This window comes from Equus asinus, chromosome 25, assembly GCF_041296235.1.
Source record: "Equus asinus isolate D_3611 breed Donkey chromosome 25, EquAss-T2T_v2, whole genome shotgun sequence".
Classification (NCBI taxonomy): domain Eukaryota; kingdom Metazoa; phylum Chordata; class Mammalia; order Perissodactyla; family Equidae; genus Equus; species Equus asinus.
The window spans coordinates 55,042,160-55,070,139 of NC_091814.1; the positions used below are offsets into that span (position 1 = coordinate 55,042,160).

General features: G+C 45.8%; 1 protein-coding gene and 1 long non-coding RNA gene across 13 annotated transcripts in view; one reads left to right on the forward strand and one right to left on the reverse strand.

Annotated features, from left to right (window-relative positions):
- Positions 1-27,980, reverse strand: part of SRGAP2 (SLIT-ROBO Rho GTPase activating protein 2) — a 236,382-nt gene that overhangs the window by 60,556 nt on the left and 147,846 nt on the right. For all 12 annotated transcript variants that reach the window (XM_014829094.3, XM_044758283.2, XM_044758282.2 and 9 more), the window contains 3 exons: positions 12,835-12,897; positions 5,132-5,347; positions 4,412-4,540 (listed from right to left, as the gene is read on the reverse strand). In XM_014829094.3, coding sequence (XP_014684580.1) covers positions 4,412-4,540; positions 5,132-5,347; positions 12,835-12,897 — 408 coding nt within the window. The remainder of the gene's footprint in view (positions 1-4,411; positions 4,541-5,131; positions 5,348-12,834; positions 12,898-27,980) is intronic.
- Positions 21,146-25,261, forward strand: LOC139041964 (uncharacterized). The gene is made up of 3 exons (XR_011498070.1): positions 21,146-21,332; positions 21,687-21,763; positions 25,005-25,261. It is a non-coding gene; the product is annotated as an uncharacterized lncRNA (long non-coding RNA).

Here is a 27,980-nt window from a genome sequence, read left to right on the forward strand (position 1 = left end):
CCATCCAGATGTGTGAGGACTTGAGTTGACAGCTCATTAACCCTTTACTAGCTGATATCCCCCCCCACAGACTCTAGAGAAGGCCTAAAAAAATATGTGGGTGTTTCCTAACCCCCTCTTCAAGTCCACACAGAAGAGAAAAATAACTGCCCTTTATATGTAATTTCCTCCTGAGAAAGCCGAGCTCCCCCGCCCGACTTGGGTACACACACTGTCACAGATTTTCTCCCCACGTACGGAGCACTCACACACTCCAGCTACGCGTGAGGATAACGCCCTGTTCTTCATTCATCCATCTGCTCCTGGATGGAGAGAGCCACGGGAGCACAGGGGAGGAAAGTCACATTCCAACGAGCCCACGGTTCTTAGACTCTATCAAGTCTGCTCAGAATGTCTTTTTGGACTGAAGTCAAGGTTTTCCTGGTGTGTGTGTCAGATGCCTCATGTGGATTCCCACAGTCCAAGTTTAAATCTTATACTGTCTTATAAAAAGAAGTCAAAGGCTAGTCCTTGTACAAGTCAATGTACTGGCATCAACAAAAATAACTTATTCTCACTTATCTGCAATACCTTGAGCACACGTTAAGCTCCAACACCACCAGGAAGGAGGCAGAAGAGTTTACATAACACAGATGGCAATAGATTGGAACAAGATTCGTCCCGTGTCTTAAAGCACGTTCTGGATACTGTCAAGATCAGAATGCCAAGGTACCCAGGCTCCCCACTCACTTCTGCTCTAACTGTTGGTTCACTGCCCAAAGCGTCCTTTTGGCCATTTTTACTCCATAGATCAGCAAGAAAAAGGAAGAAACTACTGATAGGTGCAATAACATGGATGAAGCTCAAAAATATCATGCTGGGCAAAAGGAGCCAGGTACAAAAAGTATACACTGTCTATGAGTCCCACCTTTGTGAAGTTCTGCAACAGGCAAAACTAATCTATGGTGAAAGAAATCAAGGCACAGTGGGTGCCTTGGGCGGGGGATTGACCAGGAAGAGAAAAAAGGAACTTTCTGAGGTGGTGGACATCTTCTATATCTTGCTAGAGATGTGGGTTACAGGGGTGTCTGAATTTACGACCACTCTTGAAACTAATAAAAGTTGAGACACTGTATGTAAGTTACATCCCAATTAAAATAGTATTAAAAGGCAGCAAAAGCAAAAAAATTTTGGCTTGAAAAATCATCCTCTTCCTCCTCCTTCTATTCCTTTCTTCCTTCAATGAACATACCAAGTGCTCAGCTATGTATTAAGCACTATACGTGTGTGTATGTATGTATCAAGGCAAAGAGAAGACTTTGCTCCTGGCCTCAAGGAGCTTACGGAGGAGACTAAAAGACCTTCCTCTGTTCCTAGTGCAGTGGCTCTCACACTTTTTCTGACTTCCAACTCACAGTGAGAAATATATCTTATACAGTCACACGCACAGGCACATCCCCATGAGTGTGCAAGAATGTATACAAACTTAACAACAGTTTCACAAAATAAAGCTTAACCCTACAGTGTGATGCCCCCTGCTATTTTCTTTCCTATTCTGTTCTAGTCTGTTCGATTCTAGTCTAGTTTATTCATTAAAAAAAATAAATCAAGCCCATAAAAGTGATTTCATGACTCCGCTAAGGGATCATGACCTATGGTCTGAAAAACACTGTGTTGGAGACGTGTGCTCACCTTCCGGGCTGCAGTTAGCCAGAGACGTAGAGGTCACCTGTCTGCATGTGTACAAACACCTACAGGGCAATGACTATTTGATTCCTTTTGCACTCCTCATGTTGAGCACAAAGTCTCATCCCAAACAAATATTTACTCAACATTTGTAGAGCAGAATAATGTTATCATCCTTTTTCTTTTTTAAGAGTTATTAATCTGTCTTCACCTCAGGAAAAACGAAAACAAGAAAAACAACAAAAAACCAAAATAAAACAAGAGCAATTTTACTATCTGTGTGGCTTAGAATGCTGCCAATGTGGACTTGCTCACAGAAACCTAGAGCCACGCCCTGGCTGAGTACTAAGGAGGCTGGCAGACTTCTTTTCCATGGCACTTCACAAGGCAGCCTGTGAACACAGGCTCTTAAAATACTTTTTTTTTTTTTGAGTAAGATTGGCCCTGAGCTAACATCTGTTGCCAATCTTCCTCTTTTTGCTTGAGGAAGACTGTTGCTGAGCTAACATTTGTGCCAATCTTCCTCTCTCTTGTACGTGGGATGCTGCCACAGCATGGCTTAAAGAGCGGTGTGTAGGTCTGTGCTGGAGATCCAAACCTGTGAACCCTGGGCCACCGAAGTGGCACATGTGAACTTAACTACTACTCTGCTGGGCCAGCCCCAAACTTTTTTTTCAAATGATGAGAATAAGGTGCAAAATAACTTGCTTCTTGACTGATTTTAAAACACCTTCTCACATCTGGTGGAGGGTCTACGGATGGTAAAGGCAGTGACTGACACAGCAGTGGTCTCTCTCTTCCCCTGAGGTCAGCATTTAGTGAAAGGAGCTGGCAAGCTTCCCTGGGGGCAAAAGAAAGAGAATAGGACCAACCAGCAAAAGAGGTGTGCTGGGGCTGGCCCCGTGGCGGGGCAGTTAAAGTGCGCATGTTCCGCTTCGGCAACCCAGGGTTCGCTGTTTCGGATCCTGGGTGCGGACACGGCACCGCTCATCAAGCCATGCTGTGGCAGGCGTCCCACGTATAAAATAGAGGAAGATGGGCACAGATGTTAGCTCAGGGCCAGTCTTCCTCAGCAAAAAGAGGAGGAATGGTGCCAGTAGTTAGCTCAGGCCTAATCTTCCTAAAAAAAAAAAGAAAAAGAGGTGTAGCATCCTGCACAGTCTGATTTTTTACTGAATGTGAGACAAATAGTAGTAAGGGAGCATAAGAAAGAATGGATTCCCTCCCCATGCTGAAAACTGGCCTCTCTCCCAACAGTGAGGAACTGCTCGTCTGAGGAGAAGAGATCCTGTTTAGGGCTCTGACCTCCACTGGAGGACAATGTTCAGGTTGGCGTCAACCAGCAGAGAGGACAGGGAGGTGCCTGGACCGGATCAGGGCTCCTCTTACCAGTGAGACAGAGACTCAGAGGGCATCAAGAGGCTGGAGCCTACTGAATCAAAAATCCCCGGCTGGAGGGAGACAGCAAGCCATATTTCTGAAAAGTTCCCCAAGCAACTCTGATGTGAGGTCAGATCTACACATCAATGATGTAGTCCAATCCTTATTTGCCAGAGAGAGGCGGGGGAGAGGGGAGACCAAGCAGAACTCCAAAACATTTCAGTGAGAAGCCCCATGTTACCCAGTTATGTAACAACGAATCTCAGAGCAGAACCCCACATGATGTTGTGAAGCGGGGGAGGTTTGTTCGTGGAGAAACCAAGGCAGGCAAGCATGCAAGGTCTGGCCACCCACTGAAGCCAGAGGCAAATGTCAGGGCTCAGAGAGGAGACGAGCCGGGAGACACCTGAAGCCCTGGAGACTGGGGTGCTGATGCTGAGTCAGCTGGCTCCAGACCCCTCACTGACGACAGGAGGGAGAGGTGAGAAAGGGTGTATGTATGCAGCTTCAGCCAGGACCGGCTCAGGATCTGGGTCAGACTGGGGCCTGCAGGTGAGGGGGATTGCAAGACTCAACTCGAAGGTTTGAGGGGAAGATGCCAGAGAAACAAGGGCAAAGCTGACGAAAGGCCAAGGACAGAAAGCTCAGCCCTTGTGCCTGCCCCATGCAAAACACATGTGCCTGCTCTCCTGCTTCTCTCAACATCTTTGCACCACATACCAAAAAGCACAGGCCAGACGTCAGGGGCATCTGGATACCTCCTGGCCAGGGCCCTAATTTGCACTGTGACTTCAAGCAGGGACCCTCTTGACCCATAGATTCCTCATCTACAAACTGGGGTCGGTAATACCAATACAAAAGGGTGCTATGACAGTCAAACGAGCCAATGCCGAGGAACGTTAAGCACTAGTGAAGGTGAGGCATCGCATTCTAACCTTTGAGCTCTTGCCACTCCTTCTGTGTGCAAGTAGCTGATGGAAGCGAATACTTCCTGGGAATATTTCTTCTTTCCAGAAGAACCTAGTAGTTATGAGCACGGTTTTAGTATCCAGACCTGGATGCAAATTTTGCCTGTCACTTATTACCTGACTCTGGGCAAGTCATCTAAACTCTCTGATTTTTACTCTGTAAAATTGATAATAATGCCCTCTTTCCTTCAGGATTTCAGTGAAGACTGAATGAGATAGAGCGTACAGAGCTTCACCTGGGCCCTGGGCCCTGGCGAGCCCTGATGGATCATGGCTACCACCTTCATAACTGTTCTCAAAATGCCCCGAGATGCTGAGCAGCACGACCGGAGAACGCCTAACCAGATCTCCGAAACCAGGCAAGAGGGGCTCTTGGGCCTCCGGCTTTAAGCACTTACATCAATAAGGTCGGACAGGTCGTGGATGTAGTACTTGAAGACAGATGCGTTGGTTGCCTCCAAAGCCAGTAAGTACTCATTCCGGGCTTTAATGGCCTTCAGTTTATTCTCCGTGTACTTGGCTTGGCGCTGAAAAGGGAACAGAAGTTAATTTTACTTTTTTTTTTTAAAAGGGAGATTGTTCTCTAAAAGATGAAAGTACAGTACATTCAAGAACCACAATTGTGCTGCTACTCCCTATGTGCGTCTGCCTTAAATTGGGTTCTAATTCTGTTTAATGAGATTCAAGGGCATAATGTAGATCAATCCAGGAAAGGTTAATGAGCTCCCTACTTTGGATGTGTGTCCCAATTTAGTTCTATCTGCAAATACCATTCTCCGTCCTGGCACCACCCCCACAAAGGAGGTGTCACGACATCTGCCCTGAACACCTGACATGTGAAGCCAAACCCTAGGTCTACAGTCCCCCTCCAGGCTCGAGAAAGGTGGCTAGGTTTCTGATTTATCTGCTAGGTGAAAAACTGGGAGCCACATGGCCAAGTTCTTCCCATACCCAGGATTTCTTCTGCAGTAGATAGCAAGGACTCACTTTTGGTCATTAGGCACTAAAGGAACCCAGAGCTTCCTTGCTCTGCTCTTCCTGGCACCTACTGGAAAATTCCTATCAGTCCTGACTTCCGGAGCCCGGCTCCCCGACCCGACGGCGCCGAGAGTACGCACCTTCTCCTTCATCTTCTCAATCTTCTTCACTGAGCTCCTCCGGACATGCTTCTCCTCAATGCGGACGTTGGACGTGGAGTCGGGGGAGCGTGGGGTCTGCCGGTCCTCCTGCTTTACTGATTTGCCAATTTGCTTCTCCTCCTGCTTCTCCGCCTCCTTTAGCTTGCTCTGAGCACTGATGCTGTCGGCATTGTACATGTGATATGTCTTCATGACCTGCAAGACACACCCCACCCCCACCCCCAGTGGTCAAGCCAAGGGGGTCAATTCTCTGCTTTACAGACTAACAGACTCAGCTGGACCTCTCCCCCAGGAAGCAATGTCCTCATACTCTTAAGGGGAAAATTCCTAAGCGTTTGGTTCAGCAAACATTCTATTTAAGACCCCTGCAAAGCACAGGAAAGCAGTATTTGAACTGAGCCAACATGTCTTATTATTAAAATGACTTCATGTCTTCCATCATGTATCATCTACTTCTGTTTATTAACATTTGTAATCATTATTCTTTTATATTGGCCAAGTAATTTCTATTGCTCAGTCACTTCACAATATCAAAGACAGGATACCCCACCACCGCTCAGATCCCAAGAGCAAAGCCTTCCTGGGCTGGTTAGGAACCCTGAAGAGGGCAGCACAGCCTGAGGGGTGCCTACACTCTGTGCACCTGCCAGATACAAAATGGGAAGAGGAAAGGCTCCCAAAGCTCTTCCTACTGGCCGGGCACTCTGGGGCCCGCCTGGTCTGCTCTGTGCACATCAGACGCCTTCTCTCACAGCGACTGGAACAGCAGCGGCAAAGAAGGGCAGATGCCACTCACTGAGCACGTGGTGGAACCCTGGCTTTGTGGCAAGTGCCACACATGCATTTTCTGATTTCACCTTGTAGCAATCCTGTGATCTAGAACAACACTATGAAGACTGTGAACCTGCACAACAATTCAGGGAAGAGCCTGAGAAGGAGGACAATCCACAGCAAGTGAAACTGGAGTGGCCACAGGGAGGGAGTAGTACAAAAGGAGAGGGATACAATCCTCCAATCTCCCATCGAAGCAACTGTCTGGGACTCAACCCCTTCTCTCAAGGCGGAGGCCGGGAAGCCCGGAAGCTGCGTCTGTCTCCAGTCCTCCCCAGCGCACTACTTCCAGCCACAAGGGCCGGCTCTCCCCTGCTGGAGCTTTCTGTTCCCACCCAGGGCACCTCCAGCTCCTACCTGAGAATGAAAAATGCTTGGTAACAAACCAAGCGAGCTGAAGTTCAAGAGCGCTGGCATCTTGATGCCACAGCATTTCTTTGAGAGGGAGGATTAGAGAGTGCAGGCATTGGGGGTGTCTGGGGGACTGAGCGACAATAATCACTTCCTGCAGGCTGTGTCAGGGCTTCACACAGCACCTCCTTTAGTCCTCACAGCAGCTCCATATAGGCATGTTGCTATTTCCACTTTTAAAGATGAGGAAACTGAGGCTCAAAGAGATTAACCGTCATACCCAAGGTCATACAGCTAGTAAATGGCAGAATCAGGATTCAAACCCAGGTTTATCAGACTCCAAGGTCCACACTCTCAGCCACCAAGCACCAGTGTCTGTCCTCTGCACAGGCCCAGAGCGGGATTAGTTGGGAGGAAAGGTGAGTTTCAGTCAAGAGAGGCTCAAAAAGAGAAACTCCTTTCTTTTATGGACTGGACTTAGAGCAGTGGTCTCAACTGGGGGTTAATTTGACCCCCAGGGCACATGTGGCAATGTCTGGAAACATTTTTGATGGTCACAACTTGGAGCTTGCTACTGGCATCTGGTGGGTAGAAGCCAGGGATGCTGCTAAACATCCTACACACAGGTCAGCACCCACTACAGAGAATTATCTGGCCCCAAACATCAATGGTGCTGAGGTTGAGAAATCCTGGGTTAGAGGACTCTGTGGGTATACTCAGCCCTTAGGACCAGCTGGTGGGGGAGGAAGGAATAAAGAATATTGGGACATGACAAAACCAAAGTAGATGAGAGTTTCAATTATGTCTCCTTTTGGGTGCAGGATGTTTTAAATCAGTTTCACGTTATCCTGAACCTGACATCATTTTCCATAAGTATAAGATCTCCTCTGTGTATTCCCTACATAGGAACAGTGATATTTAACAACCAACAGCGTTAGAAACCTTTCTAAGTAATTTAAACAGTTCTCCAGCTTTCCAGACTGACTAAGGGAGAAAGAAGCATCTGCTACCCTGGCTGAAGAAGGTAGACATTCACCTGAAGGTGACCAAGGGAGTCAAAAGCTCCAGTAAACAGTTATAAAAGTGAATGATTTTTTTTTTTTTTGAGGAAGATTAGCCCTGAGCTAACTACTGCCAATCCTCCTCTTTTTGCTGAGGAAGACTGGCCCTGAGCTAACATCTGTGCCCATCTTCCTCTATTTTATACATGGGACGCCTACCACAGCATGGCTTGCCAAGCAGTGCCATGTGCACACCCAGGATCTGAACTGGTGAACCCCGGGCCACCGAGAAGCGGAACGTGCAAACTTAACTGCTGCGCCACCGGGCCGGCCCCAGTGAATGATTTTTAAGAAAGTGATTTTCTATTTCAAGAAGGTGCGTGATGAAGAGGTAACGCTATGAACGGACATGAGAGACAACAAGGAGCTCAAAAGAATAGTGCCAACAGACAACAGATGAAGTGATAAAGAGCAATAATTTATAGTGCTCCTTTCACCTACAGAACTCTCTTTAAAAGAGTAAAACACTACCTCATCTAAGAAACTATAAATTCTCAAGGGTAAGCACCGCTTCTTTTGTGTTTTCTTCTCCACAGTTGGGAAGCGTATCATGTACACAGCGGTGGGTTTACAATCAATGTGGTCGCTCAAGTGACGCAATGACCCTGGATCTCTCTCTGCGGAAATACAGGAGAAGCACTACCAGTGTCCTCCAGCTCAAGGCACACTGAGGTATCCAGAGGCTGAAGCTTGAATAAGTGATGTCGAAGCAATTTGGAATAGGAAACAGAAACGGGAGAGCCAAGCTAGCACCCAGAGAAGCAGACACAGTGAGTCAAATGCCGACAAGGGAAAACCCGGAACTGTAAACTGGCAGGTCTGTGAAGAGGATGCACACCACTTCGAAAAACGAGACACTGAATTCATGCCTTCAGCTCTGCTTCCTCCACAAGCCACAATAAAATAATAGAAAGAGCTTTTATTATAATTATTATTTTTTAGGTATAAACTGAAGAAAACAAAACAATGAAAGCGGAAGCTGAGAAGCACGGAAGCAAGTAGTAGCTGACGGACTGGATCCTCAACCAAAAGCGGGGCAATCCAAGAAGCAGCCAGGTTTCCCTCACAGATGCCCGAAGAGACAGTGGTGGTGGTGGATGAAGACGGAGCTAAAAACGAGAGAAAGTACTGAAAGCCCGAGAACAGTGAGACTCCCAGAGTCCGTCCGTCCCCACCGTGGTGGACGACTGGAGGACCGCTCTCAGCGAGCGCGAGCGCGGACGGGCTCAGGCGGATCAGCCGGAAACCCTACACTGAATGTTGAGACGGCCCAGGCCTCTTCACCACTCGGCCCCCAGACAGAGCCAAAAGTTCAGAAGAGCCTTCTCTGGGGAATCTGACCAGCTAGGATAAAAGACCTGGGAATATGGATATAGGGCTTCCTCAAGGACACAGCGCCCAGACAGATCACCCTATAGCGAAGGCCACGGTGGACACAGAACTTCCAATCAGCTTCTCTGTGCTTCACTTGAAAATGTGAGTAGGCAGCTAAAGATCAGCAGACATTTAGGGAAAACATCTAATGTGAAAGACCAAAACCAAAACAAGCAATTTAGAGGAAACAGAAAGTATACAGAAGAGAACTTCAAAAACAATCCATCTGTAACATCCCTAGAGAGATCAATGAGAAATGAAAAGACACTGCATCATGAAACAAGAGCAGGAGGCAACAAAAAAGGAACATTTAGAGAGCAATAAAAGAGCTCTTGGCAATTAAAATCCAATTCAAATGTCTCTCCAGGGAGCCTGGCCTCCTGCCCCTCCTCCGTGCACACATGCACAGGAGCTATCAACCTCATATTTCACTTGCTGCTTTACTCTTCTGTCTCTTTTATTACCACTAAATGCCTTGAGTTTGGGGACATCTCACATTTGTAGCCCTGGTGCCTAGAGCTGGAGACAAATGGGGAAGCAGGGTTGGGGGACTTAACTGACATTGTTTCAAGGAGGCAGGTGCTACATACCAGTCGGAAGCAGCTCTGCACACGGACAGCTGCTGCACCAAATCAAGGGGACATATTCAGGGGGAGAAGAGAAGCAGAAAACCTCTGGGGCGACAAGAGCCCAGTGTCTCAACACCTGTCTTTCTCAATTCCAGGGCTTCCTTGACTCTTCCTACTCAGCCGATCCACAGGGCTTCAGTGCCCCCACATACACTCCTTCCTGTGGGGGCCTGCTGGGTTTTTCCAGATAAAGCCTCCAAGTACAACTGAGGCAGAGGATTCCAGAGTTCTTTGTGAAGCAGTGTGGTCTGACTTCAAAGGAATTCCTGGATATCAGTCAGAAAACGAGAACCGCTGACGCTATGGCCTACAAACCATCGCTCATGATGGGGGAAAAGCAAGTGGAGGGAACGCTCCCTGGGACTGCTCTCTGCACAGCAGCTGCGGGAAGAGCCCCTGGCACAGAATCCAAGTCGGAGAAATCAAAGGCCCTTCGGGCAGCAAAGAGGAAGGCACAGAGGGGCAGCTGCCACGCACGGAGAGTCTGGGCCTCTTGCCCAAAGGCATCTCTATTTGGGAACACCTGGGCCCTGCCCCTTGGATCATCAAGGCTCAAAAGTACTTAAATTGCCAATCCTGGGGTAATCAGTCTCCCAAAAAGAAGTATCTGCGGGTAAGAAGATCGCTGAATATGGTGGGTTCCTCGTATCCTTAGTTTCCTTTATCCCATGCCCACAAGTCACTGCCTATTGGCTCACTGAAACAAGAGGCCCCCCACCCCCACCTTCCAGAAGAGAAAATAAGGGGGAGTCTCCTTACAAGAAGCTCTCCCTTGTTCTCTTCTTAACTGCTCCGAGAGACAGAGATGTTGCCCAAAGCCAGCATGCACCACTCCCAAGTTTCTACTTGATAAAACCATTGTCCCGTGTAGGAGGCCAATCGTCCTGGTTTCCCCGGGCTCTCCTAGGTTCAGCACTGAAAGTCTCATGTCCCAGGAAACCCTTCAGTCCTGGGCAAACCGGGGCAGTTACCCTAAAGCCACAGTATCTTATTCAGACCAGTCCTGCACTTATGTCACCCTCCAGAAGAAACAACTCATAACTCTACTCTCTACACTTTCTAATGGTCTATCGAATCTGCAAACTCATTTGACCCCTGACTGTAGTCTGATATTTCAGGAAGTATGACTCCCCCAAGCCCCCCACCCCTCAGGGTTTGGAGATAGCAGTACACGGAGTGTGTGGAGACCTGGGTTACAGAGGTCAGGAGTGTCCCCGAGATCACAGAGACAGTGGTGGACCAGGTAGGATCTGGGTTGTCTAACTCAGGAGACGCCAGTCACCACACAAGAGTTTTTCAGTCTTGGTACTTCTGACATGTTAGGCCAGATAATTCTCTGTTGTGGGGCCTCCTCTGCATTGTAAGATGTTCATCACTTCCTGATCTCTAGTACCTCCCACCCCAGCTGTGACAACCAAAAATGTCTGCAGACATTTCTAAATGTCCCATTGGGGGAAAAAATCACCTGCTTGAGAATGACCACACTAGACTATTCTGCCTTCTGTGGAACTTTCCAATGTTCCCTCTTTTTTTAAAAAAAATTCCCATTGCCTACTAGAGGAAAACGTCAAATTTTTATTTTGGCCTTGAACAGATTACGTGTGTACCAATTCGCGTCGTAGGCAACATCACACCCAGCCAATTCTGAGCTTGCGCACTGGCGGGAAGGCTCTATGCTCTGCATTGACTGTGGCCTCGCCGTGGCCAGTAAGGCACTGGCCAGCACTGGATGCCTGACGGCTGCAGGCACAGGTGCCGGCTCGGCCCTCCTCCCACGAGGGCAGCAAGCTCCAGGGCCTCTTCCTCACTCCAACACAAAGCATACACGTTCACTGACTTTCTTTTTTAACTCATGGCATATTAAGAGATCTAGGACTCTGAGGAAAGCTCACAGATCCCTAGACACTGCTCTTCCTCTGCTCCTCGGGACCTGCTGCAGAAGTGGCACACTAGATTTGAGTTGGTTTGGGGCCTGCTGGTTATCCAACTTACTTCTCCCAAGAAACAGCAAATAGCAGAGGCCCAAATAAAATACAATAAATAAAAGGATTCATTTAATAACTAAACGTATCATTTTCTATCTTAGTATATTCTTTGCCAGGAGAAAGGAGTAATAATAGCTCTTCTTGGTGACTAGAAGATGCTCTAAAAATAAAGAGCAGAAGTAAAGCATTAAAAAGACAAGGGAGCTGAGGAAACTCATCCAGTCTGAAAATGGTTCACAGCAACGTGCTTCTATTTTTAAAAAGCCTTAACTTCATTTGAAAGAAATGAAAACTTGGGAGCTGAACCAAAGGGTACTATCTATCTACTTGGCTTCAGAGCAGAAGAGTCATAGAGCAGAAATTCCAAACACACTGAGCGTCGCTGGAGACAAGTCTGATGACTGCTTTACCCTATTTACTTGCTTAACAGTTGCCATGACAAAACGGCCACACCTCGGCCTTTGGATCAAGAACATGGAATTCTGTGATCCCAAATGCCTGCGGTGCATGTCACCACTGCCTGTCTTCCTGTGAATTTAAAAAAAGAAAGAAAGAAAAAGTGCAGTGAATAAGCAAGTAAACAGAGGAATTCAATTTCACCTCCAAAACAGGATGGGGCAACCCTGGAGAATGACACAAAGGCCTGGCACAGCCCAGCTGCAGAACAGAGCCCTGAAAGGCTTTAGCTGGACAACAGAAATAGTCCCTGTGTGGCAGCAGGAATTTCCTTGGTGTGCATGTGTGCTTTAATCATAATTAACCAAACGCGGCTGGGGGAAAAACAACCACCTCCCAGCGCATGAAGGAACACGCATCAGCCACAGTCATCACGTGCCAGGAGCCCAGGGACTTCAGAACAGATCGCGCTTTCTTCTCCAAACCCCAAGCCTGCCTCTTCACGGAGGTCTGGCCTTTATAAAACCCTACAGAGTTGATGCAAAGCTCTCTCTGCCTGAACTGATCCCTGATATTAGGGGCATTAAGGACTCTGTGCTTCCCTCCGGAGCACCCGCTCTGGGCTCAGACCAGTAGATCAATCCAAGAACTGATGCAAAACCTTGAACAATAAATCCTTTCCAACAAGCACATATTAATGGTGCAATGCAGGCTATGCTCCTTGCCATTAGGTTCGGGGTCCCTGGTTTGCTAGTAATGGAGATCAGCTGCCCTGGTGACCTAGGCCTTGGCTGGTCTCTAGAGATTACGCCCCATATAAAGCCAGAGGGAGCTTGCACAACTAAGGAGGGATCTTACTTTGAGAAAGTGTTTTTTGGCTCATTCAGGTTTGAAAATGTGAGTATGAAAAAAGAGAGGGGTGGAGTCACCCCAGTGGGGACCAGGCACTGTCCTCAACCTCAGCTCAGTTCTGTTGCTGACGTGACTATGGCCACAAGCTGCCAAGTGCTGCTTCCCTCTGCTTGTTAAAGAGCCCAGCAACCCATCTGACTTACCGAGTAGAGCTCATTCAGGACCTTCATCAAATCATCTTGGAGCTGCTGGCCGACTTCTTTACTCTGCAAAGAAAGAGGAATGAAGGTTAATTGGGAAAAAGAAGGAGGGAGGAGGGGGGCACCAAGGGCAAGAGCAGCACTGGCTCTACAAATAACGCAGACTCAATTAAGGCCCATTATTTAACCCAGCAAATCAGATAACCACTCTGTTCAGACCCAATTATGGTCAGATTACTCAAAGAGTTTTAATAAAATGAAATGTGCCCCTTCTAAAGCCTAGTAAAGGCAATCATGTCGGGGGGAAATGGGTTGCAGCCTTTGATTTTTCAATTGGTCCCCAAAGGGCAAGCCAGAAAGCCACATCCTACCTAGCAACTGTTGTTAGGTGGAACAAGCTTTCCCAGATAGTTGTAGTCAAGCATTCCTGAGAATCGTGGAGGGAAGTAAGATGTGAAATAGGATGAGACAGGAAGAAGGATATAAACATCCAAGGACTTCAAGGAACCTAACTAAATAGGAACCTCCCAGAAGGAAGGAGTGACACCTCAGTAATGGCTGCGAGATTAGCTAATGTTACTTGATTCTGATATACATTAAGAGGTCTCTAGCTGGTTAGTCCTAAGCAGTGGTGGCTCTCAGGTTCTTTGCTGCTGCCACCCACAGCTGGCATCTGACTACAGAGAGCACAGTTGAAACAGAGAAGAATGAGGAAGCAGTTAGGAAATAAGAGCCACACCTTCTATACTGAGTGTTTTATGCCAAGTTCAAGAGAGCAGGGGATAAACCTGATTGGCAAGGATGGGTCACTGAGAGGTGACGCCCTCATTTTATCTTCTGCGAGCTCCTTTTAGTTCTTTCCTACTAAACATCAGATACCACCAAATCCCTTCTAACAGAAGGTACAATACCAGCCCCCGGCACAGCTCAGGTCCCAGGCAAAGAAAGGAAGAGGTCGCAGGTCAGAAACGTCATCATTTAAGGTCTTGCTTTTTTAAGATGCATCACTTTAAAAATATTTTTTCTGATTACAAAAGCAATATATGTTCATTGTAATAAATAAGAAAACCTCAAAAAAGAAAAAGGAACTCTTTTTTTTTTTTGGTGAGCCAGACTGGCCTTGAGCTAACATCTGTTACTAAACTTCCTCTTTTTGCTTGAGGAAGATCAGCCCTGAGCTAACATTTGTGCCAATCTTCCTCTATTTCGTAGGTGGGACGCCACCACAGCATGGCTGATGAGTGGTACAGGTCTGCACCTGAGATCCGAACCTGTGACCCCAGGCTGCCAAAGCAGAGTGCATGACCTGATCCACTAATGCCATCAGGCCAGCCCTCAAGAAAAAGTAACTCTTAATTCCCACCATTGGAAAGCACCACTCTAGACTTGGTTATATATTTTTCTAATCTTCTCTTTCTATTATTCTTATGAAATTGGGATCGCATCATGCACACTGTTAACTTACCCATGCGTTATTCGTGCGTAACTTACTTATGTCGTCAGCATTTCCCTACGTATTATTCTTCTATGACATTAAAATACATTCTATAGATGTATCTCCTATCCTTGGACATTTACTTTGCTTAGAAATTTTTATGATAAAACATGCTGTATTAAATTACTTTGTGCATAATCTATGCACACGCCTTTCATATTTTCTCCTAGAATTAACATTGCTGAGTTAACTACTACTCATTTACACCATTAAATTGCCCTTGAGACAAACTGTACAAATTTAAAATACCACCAGGAGCATATAAGAATGCTATTTCACTTTTTTTGTCTTGATAGGTTGACACAGTATCCTATCGTAATTTGTAGTCTTTTAATTCTAGTGAGCCTGAACTTGTTTTTACATGTTTATCGGTCACTTTCATCTTTCTTTTATGCTTTACCATTTTTCTATTAAGGAATCCATTATGGAATATACCATATGTGTGACCTTTATTGTGAGTAGATATGAATTTTTACACCTGGTAGTGGAGAAGGGGGTGGAAAAGCCGTGGATGAGCAATCACAAGATTCTCCTATTCTCAGCTATTCGACCATTGAGGAGACAACTTCAGACAACCTGGTTAATGTTTCTGGGCCTCTGTTTTCCTTTCCATACAATGGACGTCTTTGGCTAAAACGTTCCTAAGGTCTTTTCCAGCCTCTGCCATTCTATGATGCTTCATGATCTCTTGCCTGGCTTCTTTGAGCCCATATTAGACTCAAACCCCACCCACATTTCAGCGCATAGTTGGTTGGCTTCACTCCACAGAGCAGAAGATAATGAGCAGGTTCTCCTCAGGGACCGAGACGCTCTTCAAAATGGATGGCTTCAGGGGTATCTTGCCTGTCTTAAATTTACCATTCCCAAAGGTCTCTCAATCAATGCCCCTAACCACCGGAAGAAGCCACAGAGGGAATGCCTGTCATCTAGGATCTCACACACCAGCCTCTCCTTCCCATCGTGAGGAAAGCTGAGCTCCACCGAAGCAGAAGAGGTCCACGGAGGTGAAGTGAGGCGAAATGACTCACCAACCAGCCCCAGAGTCAGCAACAGTGCCAGGAAGTGACCATGAGCATGACTTTCAAATGCCCTGCCCTCCAGCCTCCAGCCGGCTCCCCCTGCCAGCCTCCCATCCTCCCTTAGTGCCGCCTCTGTTTAAACAGCAGAGGGCACAGAAGAAAGCTCTCGTTCCTCCTCTACCCTATTGCTTATCCGTGACTTAAACAACTTAGCCCTCACCCCCGGGATGGGGTGGGGGGCCGGGGGGGGAGAAAAAACATGACCAATAAAATAGCAATTAAGCCCAGGCAGGTGTTTCCTTTCGTGTACCGATTACATGGAAAAGGACCGACTCAACTATTAGCCCTGTTTATTTGAACAGGCTGCTGAAGTGATTGCGACTTACCACCCCCTCTGGTCGAGGGCTGGCCTGGGAACACACGTGTAGCTAGCCCAGTTAAAGTGTGCGAGAAAGCCCCAGCAACTGGGAGAGAGGCAGGAAACAGCCCGTGCCTCTCCTTTCACAGATGATAAAAGGCCACCGTTCTCTATGTGACAAACCTTCACTATGTGCCTTTGGGGGCGAGCGCGGCCCAGCGGCCCAGGCAGGGCTTCCGTGCTGGCCACTGTGGAGGGGGAGTCGGAGCTGGGAAGCTACAAGGGGGCCCCACCCAAAGACAAGGGGCCCCACCCAAAGACAAGGGAACATTTATTCCTGGGAACAACCTGACGAGGCCGAATACATGAATACGAAGACTGTAGAGTCTTTCCGTTTCCTATACAAAGAGCAAGGGGTTTCTAGGCGGGGAGGAAAGGAGAATTTACAGAGCAGTCTTTGTGTGCTATCACCCAGCCCGCATCTCTTTTCTTTAAAATTTCTTGGAAGAGAATGAGTCATCTAAACATTGCAGGAAACCAAATAGAAGTCGAGGGAAAAAATTACTTTGGGCAAAGTTTTTCTCTTAAATGTTTGCATAGTAATCTTTGCCTGGAAAAAAAAAAAGATGCCTAAATTTAGAATAGAGATGTGGCCCAGTTCACAATGCTGGTTCTGCGGCCTAGGAAGTGCGATGGGGTGCTCAGGCGGGGATCTTTTATTTTGAAACTCACCACAGCCGTGCGGCCAGAGCGTGATTCACGGGCCCCCACTCAGCCTGCCGCTGGGGTGGGGCTGATCGGAAGGCAGCGAGATTGCAACAGCTCCCGCCGGCTGTGCGCTGACAAAACGGGTAGGGAACCCTCCTTTTCCAACAGAGAACAGCATTGGACAACGGAACTGAAACGCACAGGCTCATTTCCCCAAGACTGTCACGTTCCAAAGCCGGCTCATTCACAGGAAGGATGCAGCAGCAGAAACGCAAGGAAGCACAAGGCTACAGGGTCTGGGAAGCCGGGACAGGTGGTCACTCATCTCTGGATCAATACGTTTCCCTGTATTGGGATGGGTTTGTCTATTATCTCTTCCCAAAGAACACGGATTATGACAGGGTTTTAAAACCAGTCCTCATCGGGGAGGTTCCCTATCGCCTGACTCTCCAGTTATCAAGATCAGCACTGGTGTGCTTTCCAAGTTGGGGAGGGCAGCTGTTTTTGACTGGCTATCTACACTCAAAGCTGTACTATCTGAGAGCCACAAAATCACCCCCATTTGTATCAAAGGAAAAAAATGAGGAAGGCATGTCTCTGCCATGTGGTGAGAGCTAATTTCAGCCCTGTCCCAAGGCTGAGCCTGTCAGCAGGTAGAAACAGTGGGGTCCTTTAGTTCTCTGCCGATTAGCCTGTGTCAGCAGTTTTCCAAAAAGAATCCGATTTTCAAGGGCTCATATCTCCCTCCACCAGCACCAGCACTGCCACCCCTCCCCCAAAGATGCTTCTGAGACCCACTGTTAAAAAATCCAGTTTAAAATTGAATTTATGTTTACAGATTTCAGAGGAAAGGGACATGAACCCGATATGAAGCTCTGGCAGCAGGAGAAGTGCCACCAGATGTAGGGTGACAGTTTCAGGGGCACTCGCTCACCACTTCAAAGAGCCCAAGTTTCACGAGCTGGAGCTTCGCCTGAACTGCTTTTGGTGGGGAGGACAGGGCTGAGAGGAGAGGCTGCTCGGCAGCAGGCCAGCGCTTGGTGACGGTGGGCACTGTGTCTGGCCTCTCTCCAACCCAACTCAGTCCACCTCGCAGCACAAGGCTGTGGGGGTGCAGGCGGCATGATCCTGCAGGTCAGAGCGCAGGAAAGACTTCTAGCTTTCTCCTTGGTCACACTGCTTGTGTATACGCAGCATTCACTCATTGACTAAGAAACCACAGGATGGCTGTAGGAAGGCCGTGCGCCAGTTACGACCTTAAACTCTGGGGAACCCAAGGTAGCATAAAATGCAAATATACTGAATTGCAAAACTTTTATAGAAAGGTAGGCTGGCAGCTGCCACAAGAGGGACACCTGAGGTGCTTTCACCCTCTGAAGATAGGGTGGGCCAGGATGCTCAAAACACACATTTTTCAAATTGCAATCCAGCATAATATGTGTGTCTACAATAAAAGTACTCATTATGCACAGTGCATTCTGATATTTCCTATTCTTTTCTCTTCCCTTCTATTTTTTTATGTTGGTCATAACTCACTAAATTCATTTTATGACTCATTAATGAGTCATTATACACAGGTTTAAAAAGACTGGGTGCACTGTAATTGTGAAATTAATAAAGAAAAGAGTGAGTTAAATACTGGAGCCCACCACCTAAGACATAAGCTAAATAACCCGCCCTCTCAAGGCGGCTGATGGGATGTTTCGAAGCAGGTTCAACAACTGGATCTTAGCAAAGGGGAAAGGCTGGGTTTTAGTGAGTCAGCAATCAGGAGTCCATCAGCAAATATTTACAGAACATCTATTATGTGTCAACCACTTAAGGCCTGACTGGGAATATAGCAGTATACCAAACAGACAGTTCAAAAGTTTACAATCTACTAGGGGCCGGCCTGGCGTTCACAGGTTCAGATCCCGGGCGTGGACCTACACACCGCTCATCAAGCCACGCTATGGTGGGGTCCCACATACAACAGAGAAAGATGGGCACAGAGGTTAGCTCAGAGCCAATCTTCCTCACAGAAAAACAAAAATGTTTACAATCTACTGAAAAAGACAGACATTAATCTGATGTCTGCACCCATCGGAACACAATTCTTCTGGTCTCAAAGACATTACTAGAAATGGAATTTCTTAAGCTGGTTTTCTAGTTCAAGATCAATTCTTTTTTTTTCTATCTCAGCCAAGAGGTTTCCACACTTTAACCTAACTCCAGAGCAAGCTAGATATCAAATCTAGCTTGCCAGAAACAGAAATCAGATTTTAAAAAATCTAGCTATTTCATAGCAAATCCTTTTTCTTTGAATTTGCCTAAATTACTAATAGATATTTCAGGTTATAACGATACTGCTCCTGCATAAGTGACTCCCGAAGCGGTCACATTCCATTTTTAAGGAATCTCTTGAGCTTATCAGCACCATAAAGACTAATCTCAGCAGTGAATGGGCGTAGAGAAACTCTCCCAGTAACAAGACTCATATTTTAAAAGAAAATGTCAGAAACCTGACACAGTCTGAGACCCAATACCTGTCTCAGAATTCGCCTTCTGAAACACAACTGGTTTCTCAGTTAGATTCCTATTTAATTACCTGAAGAACTTAGTCTAAAAAAGAAGCTAGTAAAATATAAACCACCTAAAACTAAGGAAAGAGATTGATTCTAACTTTTAAAGCGTCTTTCTGTCTTCCTTGGTGCCAAGCCCACTGCTCTGTACACAGTAGCCATGAAATAATCAGTTGTTGAATAAATTAGATCTAATTTGAGTTTAGACTTAAACCCCATGGACAAGAATAAACAACATAGCTGCGTTTTCTTCATGGAGAGAATTAAAAGCGGAAACTCCACCGGAAGTTCCCCACATGGACTCCCTCGGGTCACAACCAAAGATGAGCCCAAACACTTGAGATGACTTCCCCAGGGCCAGGAGCTGTTCGTCTCCTGTCGAGGACCAAGTGCAGCACCAGGAGGGGCGAGACACGAGGCCTGGGAGCAGGATTTGAATCCTGCTTGCACTGCCCAATCGTATGACCTCGTGGAAATTATTTCACCACTCTGTGCCTCAGCTTCCCCATCTATACAATAGGATAATAAAGAATAATCCATGTAAAATGCTGAAAATAGAATCTCGCAACTAGCATGTTCAATAAACATTAGCTATTATTAATACGAGAGTCCAGCCCTCTCCACACCCACTTGAGTGCTCTTTCTGCCACACTGTGCTGCCGGCGCATGCTCCCTCCGACACGTCAATGACCGTGGTATGTGGAACTGGGCAGGCCCGAAGCTGCTCCCCAGGCAGGACGCAGCCCAGCCCTCCACTGGAGGGGCTCTGTCAACCCACAGGGAAGACGAATCTTTCTTTTTCCTACGCCTGCTGCTGCGCAATCTGTTCTCCTCTCCAGTTCCAGTAAGAACAAAAGTAACAATGACTCTGTAAGAAATATGCAGTTTTCCTGAAGAAAAAAAAAGCAAAAACAAAAAGTAGGTGTTTCGCAGACAGGAGGAAACTGGGGTGGGGGGGGGTGGGGGAAGGTGCAGAAGGAAAATAAGGAGGACAGAATCACTCTCTATCCTCCAGGTGGATCAAACAGAAAAGATCCTTGTCAGCCGCAGCACCGGGATTGGTTCAACTGGGTCATAAATTAAACGTCCAAAGGCAGCGGCTCCCTACTGCCTGGTCAGAGAAGACACAGACTGCCCGTTTCCAAGTTCTGGTCTAATGAAGTCCAGGCTTTCCTCTCCAGGGCACTTGTTTCTGAAAGCCATTTCCTTACGGCTTTTCCAGAAGTTCTGGAAGGTACGAGCAGTCACACTTGGTAACCTACAGTAACGCTGGCGGCCCTGGGAAAAAACCACTCCCTGGCAGGACAGTGAGATGCAGCTCCTACCTTCCGTGGACACTCATGACGCTCTGTCACAACTGACCAGAGCCTCTTGACAGGGAAACACAGGATTCGGACCAGACTGCGTGGCACTGGACCGGGGCAGGGCCGGGTGAGAGCGGGGCAGGAAGAGGCTGACCGCCCTGCGAGCTCCCAAGACCTGAGACGGCACATTTGAAACACAGTCCTGTACCAATCGGATTCCTCCGTGGTCGTTTCCATCTCTTAGAATGGCCTATTCTAATGGTACTAAGAAAATAAGCTGAAAGCAACTCCCTTAAAAGGAAGGAGACAAGTCTGAGGTTTACTTCTTAAATCACCACTGTGATCCTTTTCTTGGCAAATTTCTATCTTTAACTCTTCTGGATGATGACTTCAGCGGAGTGTAGTAACTCTTCAGGCCCTGATCTCCAGGGCCAAAGAATTTCTTGAGGTCTGCTGAAGACGAGTGATCACGCCTCTCCCGGGCAGGACACTAAAGGCATAGAAATGGTGTCTGGGTGGCCGTCGCACCCTTGGGTAGACCGGGACACGGGACAAAAGACATAAAGGCAAACAGGCAACCTGAGAGCACAGATGTCTCAGCAGCTGTAAAATGAATTCTGGAGGGAAAATAATCAACGGCTCGGAACTGGGCAAGAGGGGAAAAAGAGCAAAAATGAAAAGGTGCTCGCAAGCCTGTGCCCTCCTACAGTACGGAACGCCAGGGACTGGGGGAGAGGAACGCCCGTGCAGCTCCCAGATGGCTGGGAGGAGGCTGGAAGAAGGGCAGTGAACAGCGCTCAGCGTGAACACCGAGAGGAGGAGGGGGTCCTGGGAGGAAGTCAACCAGTCAGCAGCATCCTACAGGAACTGCCTGGGGCACTGGGAAAATCGCTGATTCAATACTTTCCGAAAGAGGAACCCAGCAGCAGAGTCCATTCATTGAGGGACCCGTGTAGTTTCAGTACTTTTGCAGTTGCCTTAGAATCCCACTGCCAAGAAAAGAAAAGAGGTTCCAGTGCGTTCAATTATGAAGAGAGCGTTTTCTTGACACTCCAGGTGCGGAGTGGGACCGAGAGGAGCAGACGCTGACTCTGGGAGACGGGCAGACGATTAGAATGCATTTCCTTGGGGCTGCGTGGAGATCTGAGACAGGACGCTCGCTTCAGCTACCGTGGCGAGGCGCAGCCTTTTCTCTTTGTCCACACTCCGTCCACATGCGAGACCACTCCCATCGGTCACGGTCCATACAGTTCAAAACCTATATCCTTGAGGGAGGGCAGCTTCCCTCCAGCACCTCATCCCAGTGAAAAGCATGACTGTGAGGAGAATGTCGAGTTTGGAACTGGCAATTTCCAATCTCCAGCTCTGATTTCTCACCTAAAAGCTTTAATTTTTCCTCTTCCATTCCAGCTTTATAAATGTTCCAGGGACACTTGGAAAGAATGCGTATCTGCGGGTGTTAGGCACAGTGCCCACGTGTCATTCAGGTAACATGAAATTTGTTAACTGTTTTTCAAATCTCCTCTATCTTTACTGATTTTTTTTATCTAGTTGTTTAATCATTCACTGACAGGTACATTAAATCTCCCATTGAGGTCAATGATTTGTCTATTTCTCCTTGTAATTCTGTCCAGTTTTGATTTATATATTTAAAAGTTATGCTATCCAGTATATACTGCTTCCTGGTAACTTGAATCTTTAAGTATTATGAAATGTCCCTCTTTATTTCTAATGGGACTTTTTGCATTAAAATTTACTTGGTTTGATTTTATCAGAGCTCTCTTTTCCCGTTATTTTGCTTTAAATCTTTCTATATCCTTATATTCAGGTTGTGTCTCTTCTCTTCTAAGCAACATATACTTCAGTTTTGCTTATTTAAAATCTGTCTGGAAATCTGTATGTTAATTTTATAAGAGTCAATTTACACTGATTGCAATTACTGATACATTTAGGTTTAAATCTGTCAATTGGCTATATGCTATTTGTTCTACCTGTCTCTACAGTCCTGTTTCCTCTCATTTTTTACCTTCTTTTTTGTGTGAGGAAGATTGGCCCTGAGCTAACGTCTGTACCAATCTTCCTCTACTTTGTATGAGGGACCCTGCCACAGCATGGTTTGATGAACGGTGTGTAGGTCCACATCCAGGATCCAAACCTGTGAACCCTGGTCCACCCAAGAGGAGTGCGTGAACTCAACCGCTACACCACTGGGCCGGCCCCTATAGTCTTTTTTTCTTTCAATTAAAAAAATTCAGTAACAGCCACTCTTTTTGGTATATTCTATATGTTTTGACAACTGCACAGGTGTGTAACCACCATGACAACTGAGACGCGGTACAGTTCCATCGTCCACCAAGAAAACCCTCTCATGCTGTGCTTGTGTGGTCAAACTCTGCTCCGTGCTGAGCCCCTGCAAGCCGTCCCTGTGTTCTATATGCCTACAGTTTCACCTTTACCAGAATCTTTCTTAGCTTCTTTGGTCTATTTTTAATTCACTGAGTTTCCCCCCTCTTAGACCGGTAGAGATACTATTTCTCTAGTGATAACTCTAAATTACAACACATATCCTTGACACGTCAAACTCTAATATCAGTTAATACTCTTACCACTTCCTGGACAACACCTTTAAACCTATTTCCCCACCCCCATCTAGATGTAGACTCTATTGTTGCCATTTACATTGATTTTATATGTGCTTAAAACCCCAAAAGAGATTACTGTTTTTAATAGTCAATATTCATTTAGATGTACACTCATATATACTTTTTATTTCTTATTCTTTCCTGCATCTCCAAGCTTCTGTCTGGGATCATCTTCTTTTTGCCTAAAGAATATCATTTAGTATTTATTTTAGTGCAAATCTGATGGTGATGAGTTCTCTTAGATTTTCCTTGTTTGAAAATGTCTAGTTTACCTTTATTTTTGAAGGATATTTCTTTCAGTATTTCATTCCATTGTCTCTGTTTTCTGTTGTTTCTGTGGAGAAGTCAGCTGTCAACCTTGCTGTTGCTCCTTTGAAGGTAATATGCCATTTTCTCTCTGTTTTTTTTCAAGGTTGGCCCTGAGCTACATCTATTGCCAACCTTCTTTTTTCTTCTTCTCCCTGAAGCCCCCCAGTACATAGTTGTATATTCCAGATGTAGTCCTTCTGGTTGTGCCATGTGGGATGCCGACTCAGCATGGCCTGATGAGCACCCAGGATCCAAACCTGCAAAACCCTGGGCCACTGAAGCGGAGCACACAAACTTAACCACTCGGCCACAGGCTGGCCCCTCCCTCTGGTTGTTTTTAAGATTTCTCTCTGTCAAGGTTTTCACTCATTTTACAATAATGTGCCCACATGTAATTTTCTTTGTATTTATCCCACTTGGGGTTCACGATGCTTCTTCAATCTGTGACTTGATGTCTTTTCTTAATTTGGGACAATTCACAGCCATTATCTCTTCAAATATTGCTTCTACCCCATTCTCTCTGTCCTCTTCTTCTGGGACTTCAAACGTATGCATGTTAGGCCCATTCACCATATCCCACAGGTCTCTTATGCTCTTTTTTTGTATTTTCCATCCTTTTATCTCTCTAAGCTTCAATATGTATATTTTTCTGACCTGTCTTTCAGTTCACTAATTCTGTATTCAGCTTTGTCTAATCCGCTGTTTAATTCACACACTGAGCTCTTTATTTTAGCTACTACATTTGTCAGTACTAAAATTTCTGTTTGATTCTTCCCTTTTGTCATATTGAGATAAAGTTCACATACCATACAATTCACCATTTTAAAGTGTATAACTCAGTGGTTTTTAGCATATTTACAAAGTCGTGCAACAATCACCACTATCTAATTCCAGAACACTTCATCACCTCCCAAGAAAACCTCACACCTGTTAGCAGTCACTCCTATCGCCCCTCCCCCAGCTCCTGGCAACTACTAATCTACTTTTTGTCTCTATGTATTTGCCTACTCTGACTATTTCCTGTAAATGGAATCATACAATATGTGGCCTCTTGTGTCTGACTTCTTTCACTTAGCACATTGTTTTCAAGCTTCATCCACATTATAGCATGTATCAGTAATTCCTTCCTTTTTATGGCTGAGTGATATTCCATTGTATGGGTATGCCATTTTTTGTTTATCCATGAATCACTTGATGAATATTTGGATTGTTTCTGCTTTTTGATATTATGAATAATGTTGCTATGAACATATAATATTTTTGTGTAAGCATGTTTTCAATTCTCCTGGGCATATATCTAGGAGTGGTATTGCTGGGTCATAGGTTAAGTTTTTGCATAAGTTTTGCTTAAGTTTTTGAGGAACTGCCAAACTGTTTTTTCACAGCATCTGCATGATTTTACAATCCCACCAGCAAAGTATGAGATTTCCAACTTCTCTACATCCTTGCCAACACTTGTTCTTTTCTTATTTTCCTTTTTTGATTATAGCCATCCTAGTGGGTATGATGTGGTATCTCACTGTGGTTTTGATTTGCATTTCCCTAATGACTAACAATGTTGAGCATCTTTTTCATGTGTTTGTTTGCCATTTGTATAACTTTTTTGGAGAAATGTCTATGCAAGCCTTTTGTCTTGTTTTAAATTGGGTTGTTTGTCTTTTCATTACTGAGTTGTAAGAGTTCCTTATGTATTCTGGATTATTAGATCCTTATCAGATACATGACTTGAAAATATTTTCTCCCATTCTGTAGCTTGTCTTTTCATTTTTCTTGATAGTGTCCTTTGAAGCACAGAAGTTTATGATTTTGATGAAGTTCAACTTACGTATTCTTTCTTCTGCTGCTTGTGCTTTGGTGCCGTATCTCAGAAGCTACGACCTGCTCCAGGTCATGAAGATCTACACCAGTGTTTTCTTCAAAGAGTTTCAGCTCTTATATTTATGTCTTTGATCCACATTAAGTTGCTTTATTCTTTAACAGTTCTAGTTTTCTGTTATTATTTGATTTCATAAACATATTAAACACAGTTAATTTAAGTTTGCCTGAATCCCCATGGGTCTGCTGCTTTCTTACATGCACTGGACAGTCACGCCTCGCTTGATGATGGGTATCCATGCTGAGGGGCCCCACAGCCTGGGGAGGTTTACCAGGGCTCTCTCTCCTTGGCCTTGATTCCAATTTTTGTCCTGCTAGCCCTACAAGGCTATTAAAAGCTCTGCTCGGCTTATTGGCCCTGAGTGATCTTTTCTAGAATAGCAGATGCCTCCTGGTCAAAAGCAGCTCTGAAGAAGCAGAAGGGTAGTCTGCTACCTCAGGCGCCATTTCTAGAAGCCCAACTCAAAGCTTCACCTCTGAAGACACAGATGATTTATGTGTATGTGTAGCCCTCCCCAGGTCCAGTGCAATGCTGGATACCAAATAAGTCCGGAAATATGCCTTGTATGAAAGAATGAACAGATACTGGTGAAAGTGAAGGCTTCCCACATTTATGTTGGAAGGTTGTTCATCTCCCAGGACACGGTAACCAAAGTATTCTGATAAAACAAAAGAGAAGCAAGCCTGGTTTTAACTATGGCTCCTCATTACTTCCTCAGGGGCTTTTCAAATCCACAATCCATCAGAGGGCAGGACGGGGCTGAATCTACCGCAGATAAAGGGCATCTCTGCAGTTAGCTGGAGTGATTGGGAATCCAGATTCAAATCTCAGGCATTCTCTGGTGACCTAAGGCCCAACAAACAGAGGACCTCCACACAAAGTTCTAAGAATGAGCACATAGCAAAGTCTTACACGGGCGCCTTTGGGGTCTGAGAAAGGTTTGGCCATCTAGCTTGTTCCTGGGACAAATGTGGAGATGTCAGCTTCGCCACTATCCCAAATTCTTTAACAGCACACTGGCCTTTCCTAAGTAAGACTAGCATAAAAACGAAAAGAAGTAATCACTGACTTCTAATTCTCTCTCGAAGATGTGGCCATACACTGATTCTCCCCTCGTGATACATCTGATATCTGTCTCCTTTTAACTCCTCCTGTCACTGCGACCACACTGCAGGCCCTTGCCACTCCGCCCCTGAATCAGAGGTCCAGGCTTCCTGAAACAGCAGCTTGGTTGTATCGTTTTCCTATGAATAAACCTTCCATGGTTCCCAAATGCCCTCAGAATAAAGTTCAAACTCCTTGGTCAGGCATTTAGGGCTCTCTTCAGCTTTGTTTCAACTATTCTCCTCATAAATACTCTGACTTAGCCAAACTACTTTACCCAGCACCCTCCGAAGAGTCTTCACACAGTCCTGTGCCGTCTCTTGTTCTGAAGCCTGTTCCTTCCATACGGGACGTCCTTCCGCTCCAACTGCCCCTCACACTCACAAACTCCTCACTCTTCCATCTCTTAATTATGAAATCATTTTAACCCACTAAAAACCCAGCTCAGAATTCACCGCTCCATTTTGTGCATGTGAAGCACTTACTCCCATGCCTGGCATAAGAGAAATCTTCCATACACATCCTTTCAAAAAAACTGAGTGTGTGCGTGTGTGTAGGAGATATAATTTTCAATCAATGGTGATACGGAAATTGCATACCTATTTTTTAAAAAATTAAATTGTGCCCTACTTCACACTACATATAAAAATTGATTTCATGGGTGGGGCTGGCCCCGTGGCCGAGTGGTTAAGTTCGCGTGCTCCGCTGCAGGCGGCCCAGTGTTTCGTTGGTTCGAATCCTGGGCGCGGACATGGCACTGCTCGTCAGACCACGCTGAGGCAGCGTCCCACATGCCACAACTAGAAGAACCCACAACGAAGAATACACAACTATGCACCGGGGGGCTTTGGGGAGAAAAAGGAAAAAATAAAATCTTTAAAAAAAAAAAAAAATTGATTTCATGGGGATGGCTTATAGACTATAATGTGAAAGACAAAATTACAACTTTTAGAAGATAATATAATGCAATAACTTCAAGACCTTAGGGTAGGAAAGGCTTTCTTAAACATGGCAGAAAAAGCACTAACCATAAAGGAAAACGAATGCAACGACACTAAAATTATGAACTTTTATTAACCAAAAGAAAATACGAAAAGAAAAAAATAGGGCACAGTGTAGGAGAATACGCATCTACACTTATAACCAACAAAAGGACTAATATTCAGAATAGGTACTTCACAAAAGAACACATCTAAATGGTTGATAAAAGTAAGAAAAGGCCCTCAAATTCATTAGTAATCAGATAACTGCAAATCAAAACCACTACGACAATAGCCAAACTGAAAGCAGTTAAAACTACAGCTAAAATTTAAACTCTGACCCACTGCTGGAGAGGGTGAAAATTACTAACACCCACTTTGGGAAACAGGTTAGCATTCTACAGTAAAGAAGGAGCTGTGCCTGTTTTCTGACCCAGCAATTCCACTACCAGATGTAAACCCTAGAAACCTGGGCACGAGGACACCAGCACGCCACACGAGACCGTTCACAGCAGTAGAGTCTGCATTAGTCCTAAACTGAAAACAACCCAACGCCCATCGATAAAATGGAGAAGCAAATTGTGGTGAGTTCATAAACGGAAGCCTACAGCAACAAGAACAAACAGGTGCAGCTCTGTGCAACAGCATGGACGAATCTCACCACCCGTGGCAAACAAAAGGAGCCAGGCACAAAAGACTGCAGCCGGCACCATTCCACTTACATGACGTGCAAAAACGGGCAAAATTAACTGCTGCTGGCTAGAGGTAAATGCCCAAAGGATACAATTTACAA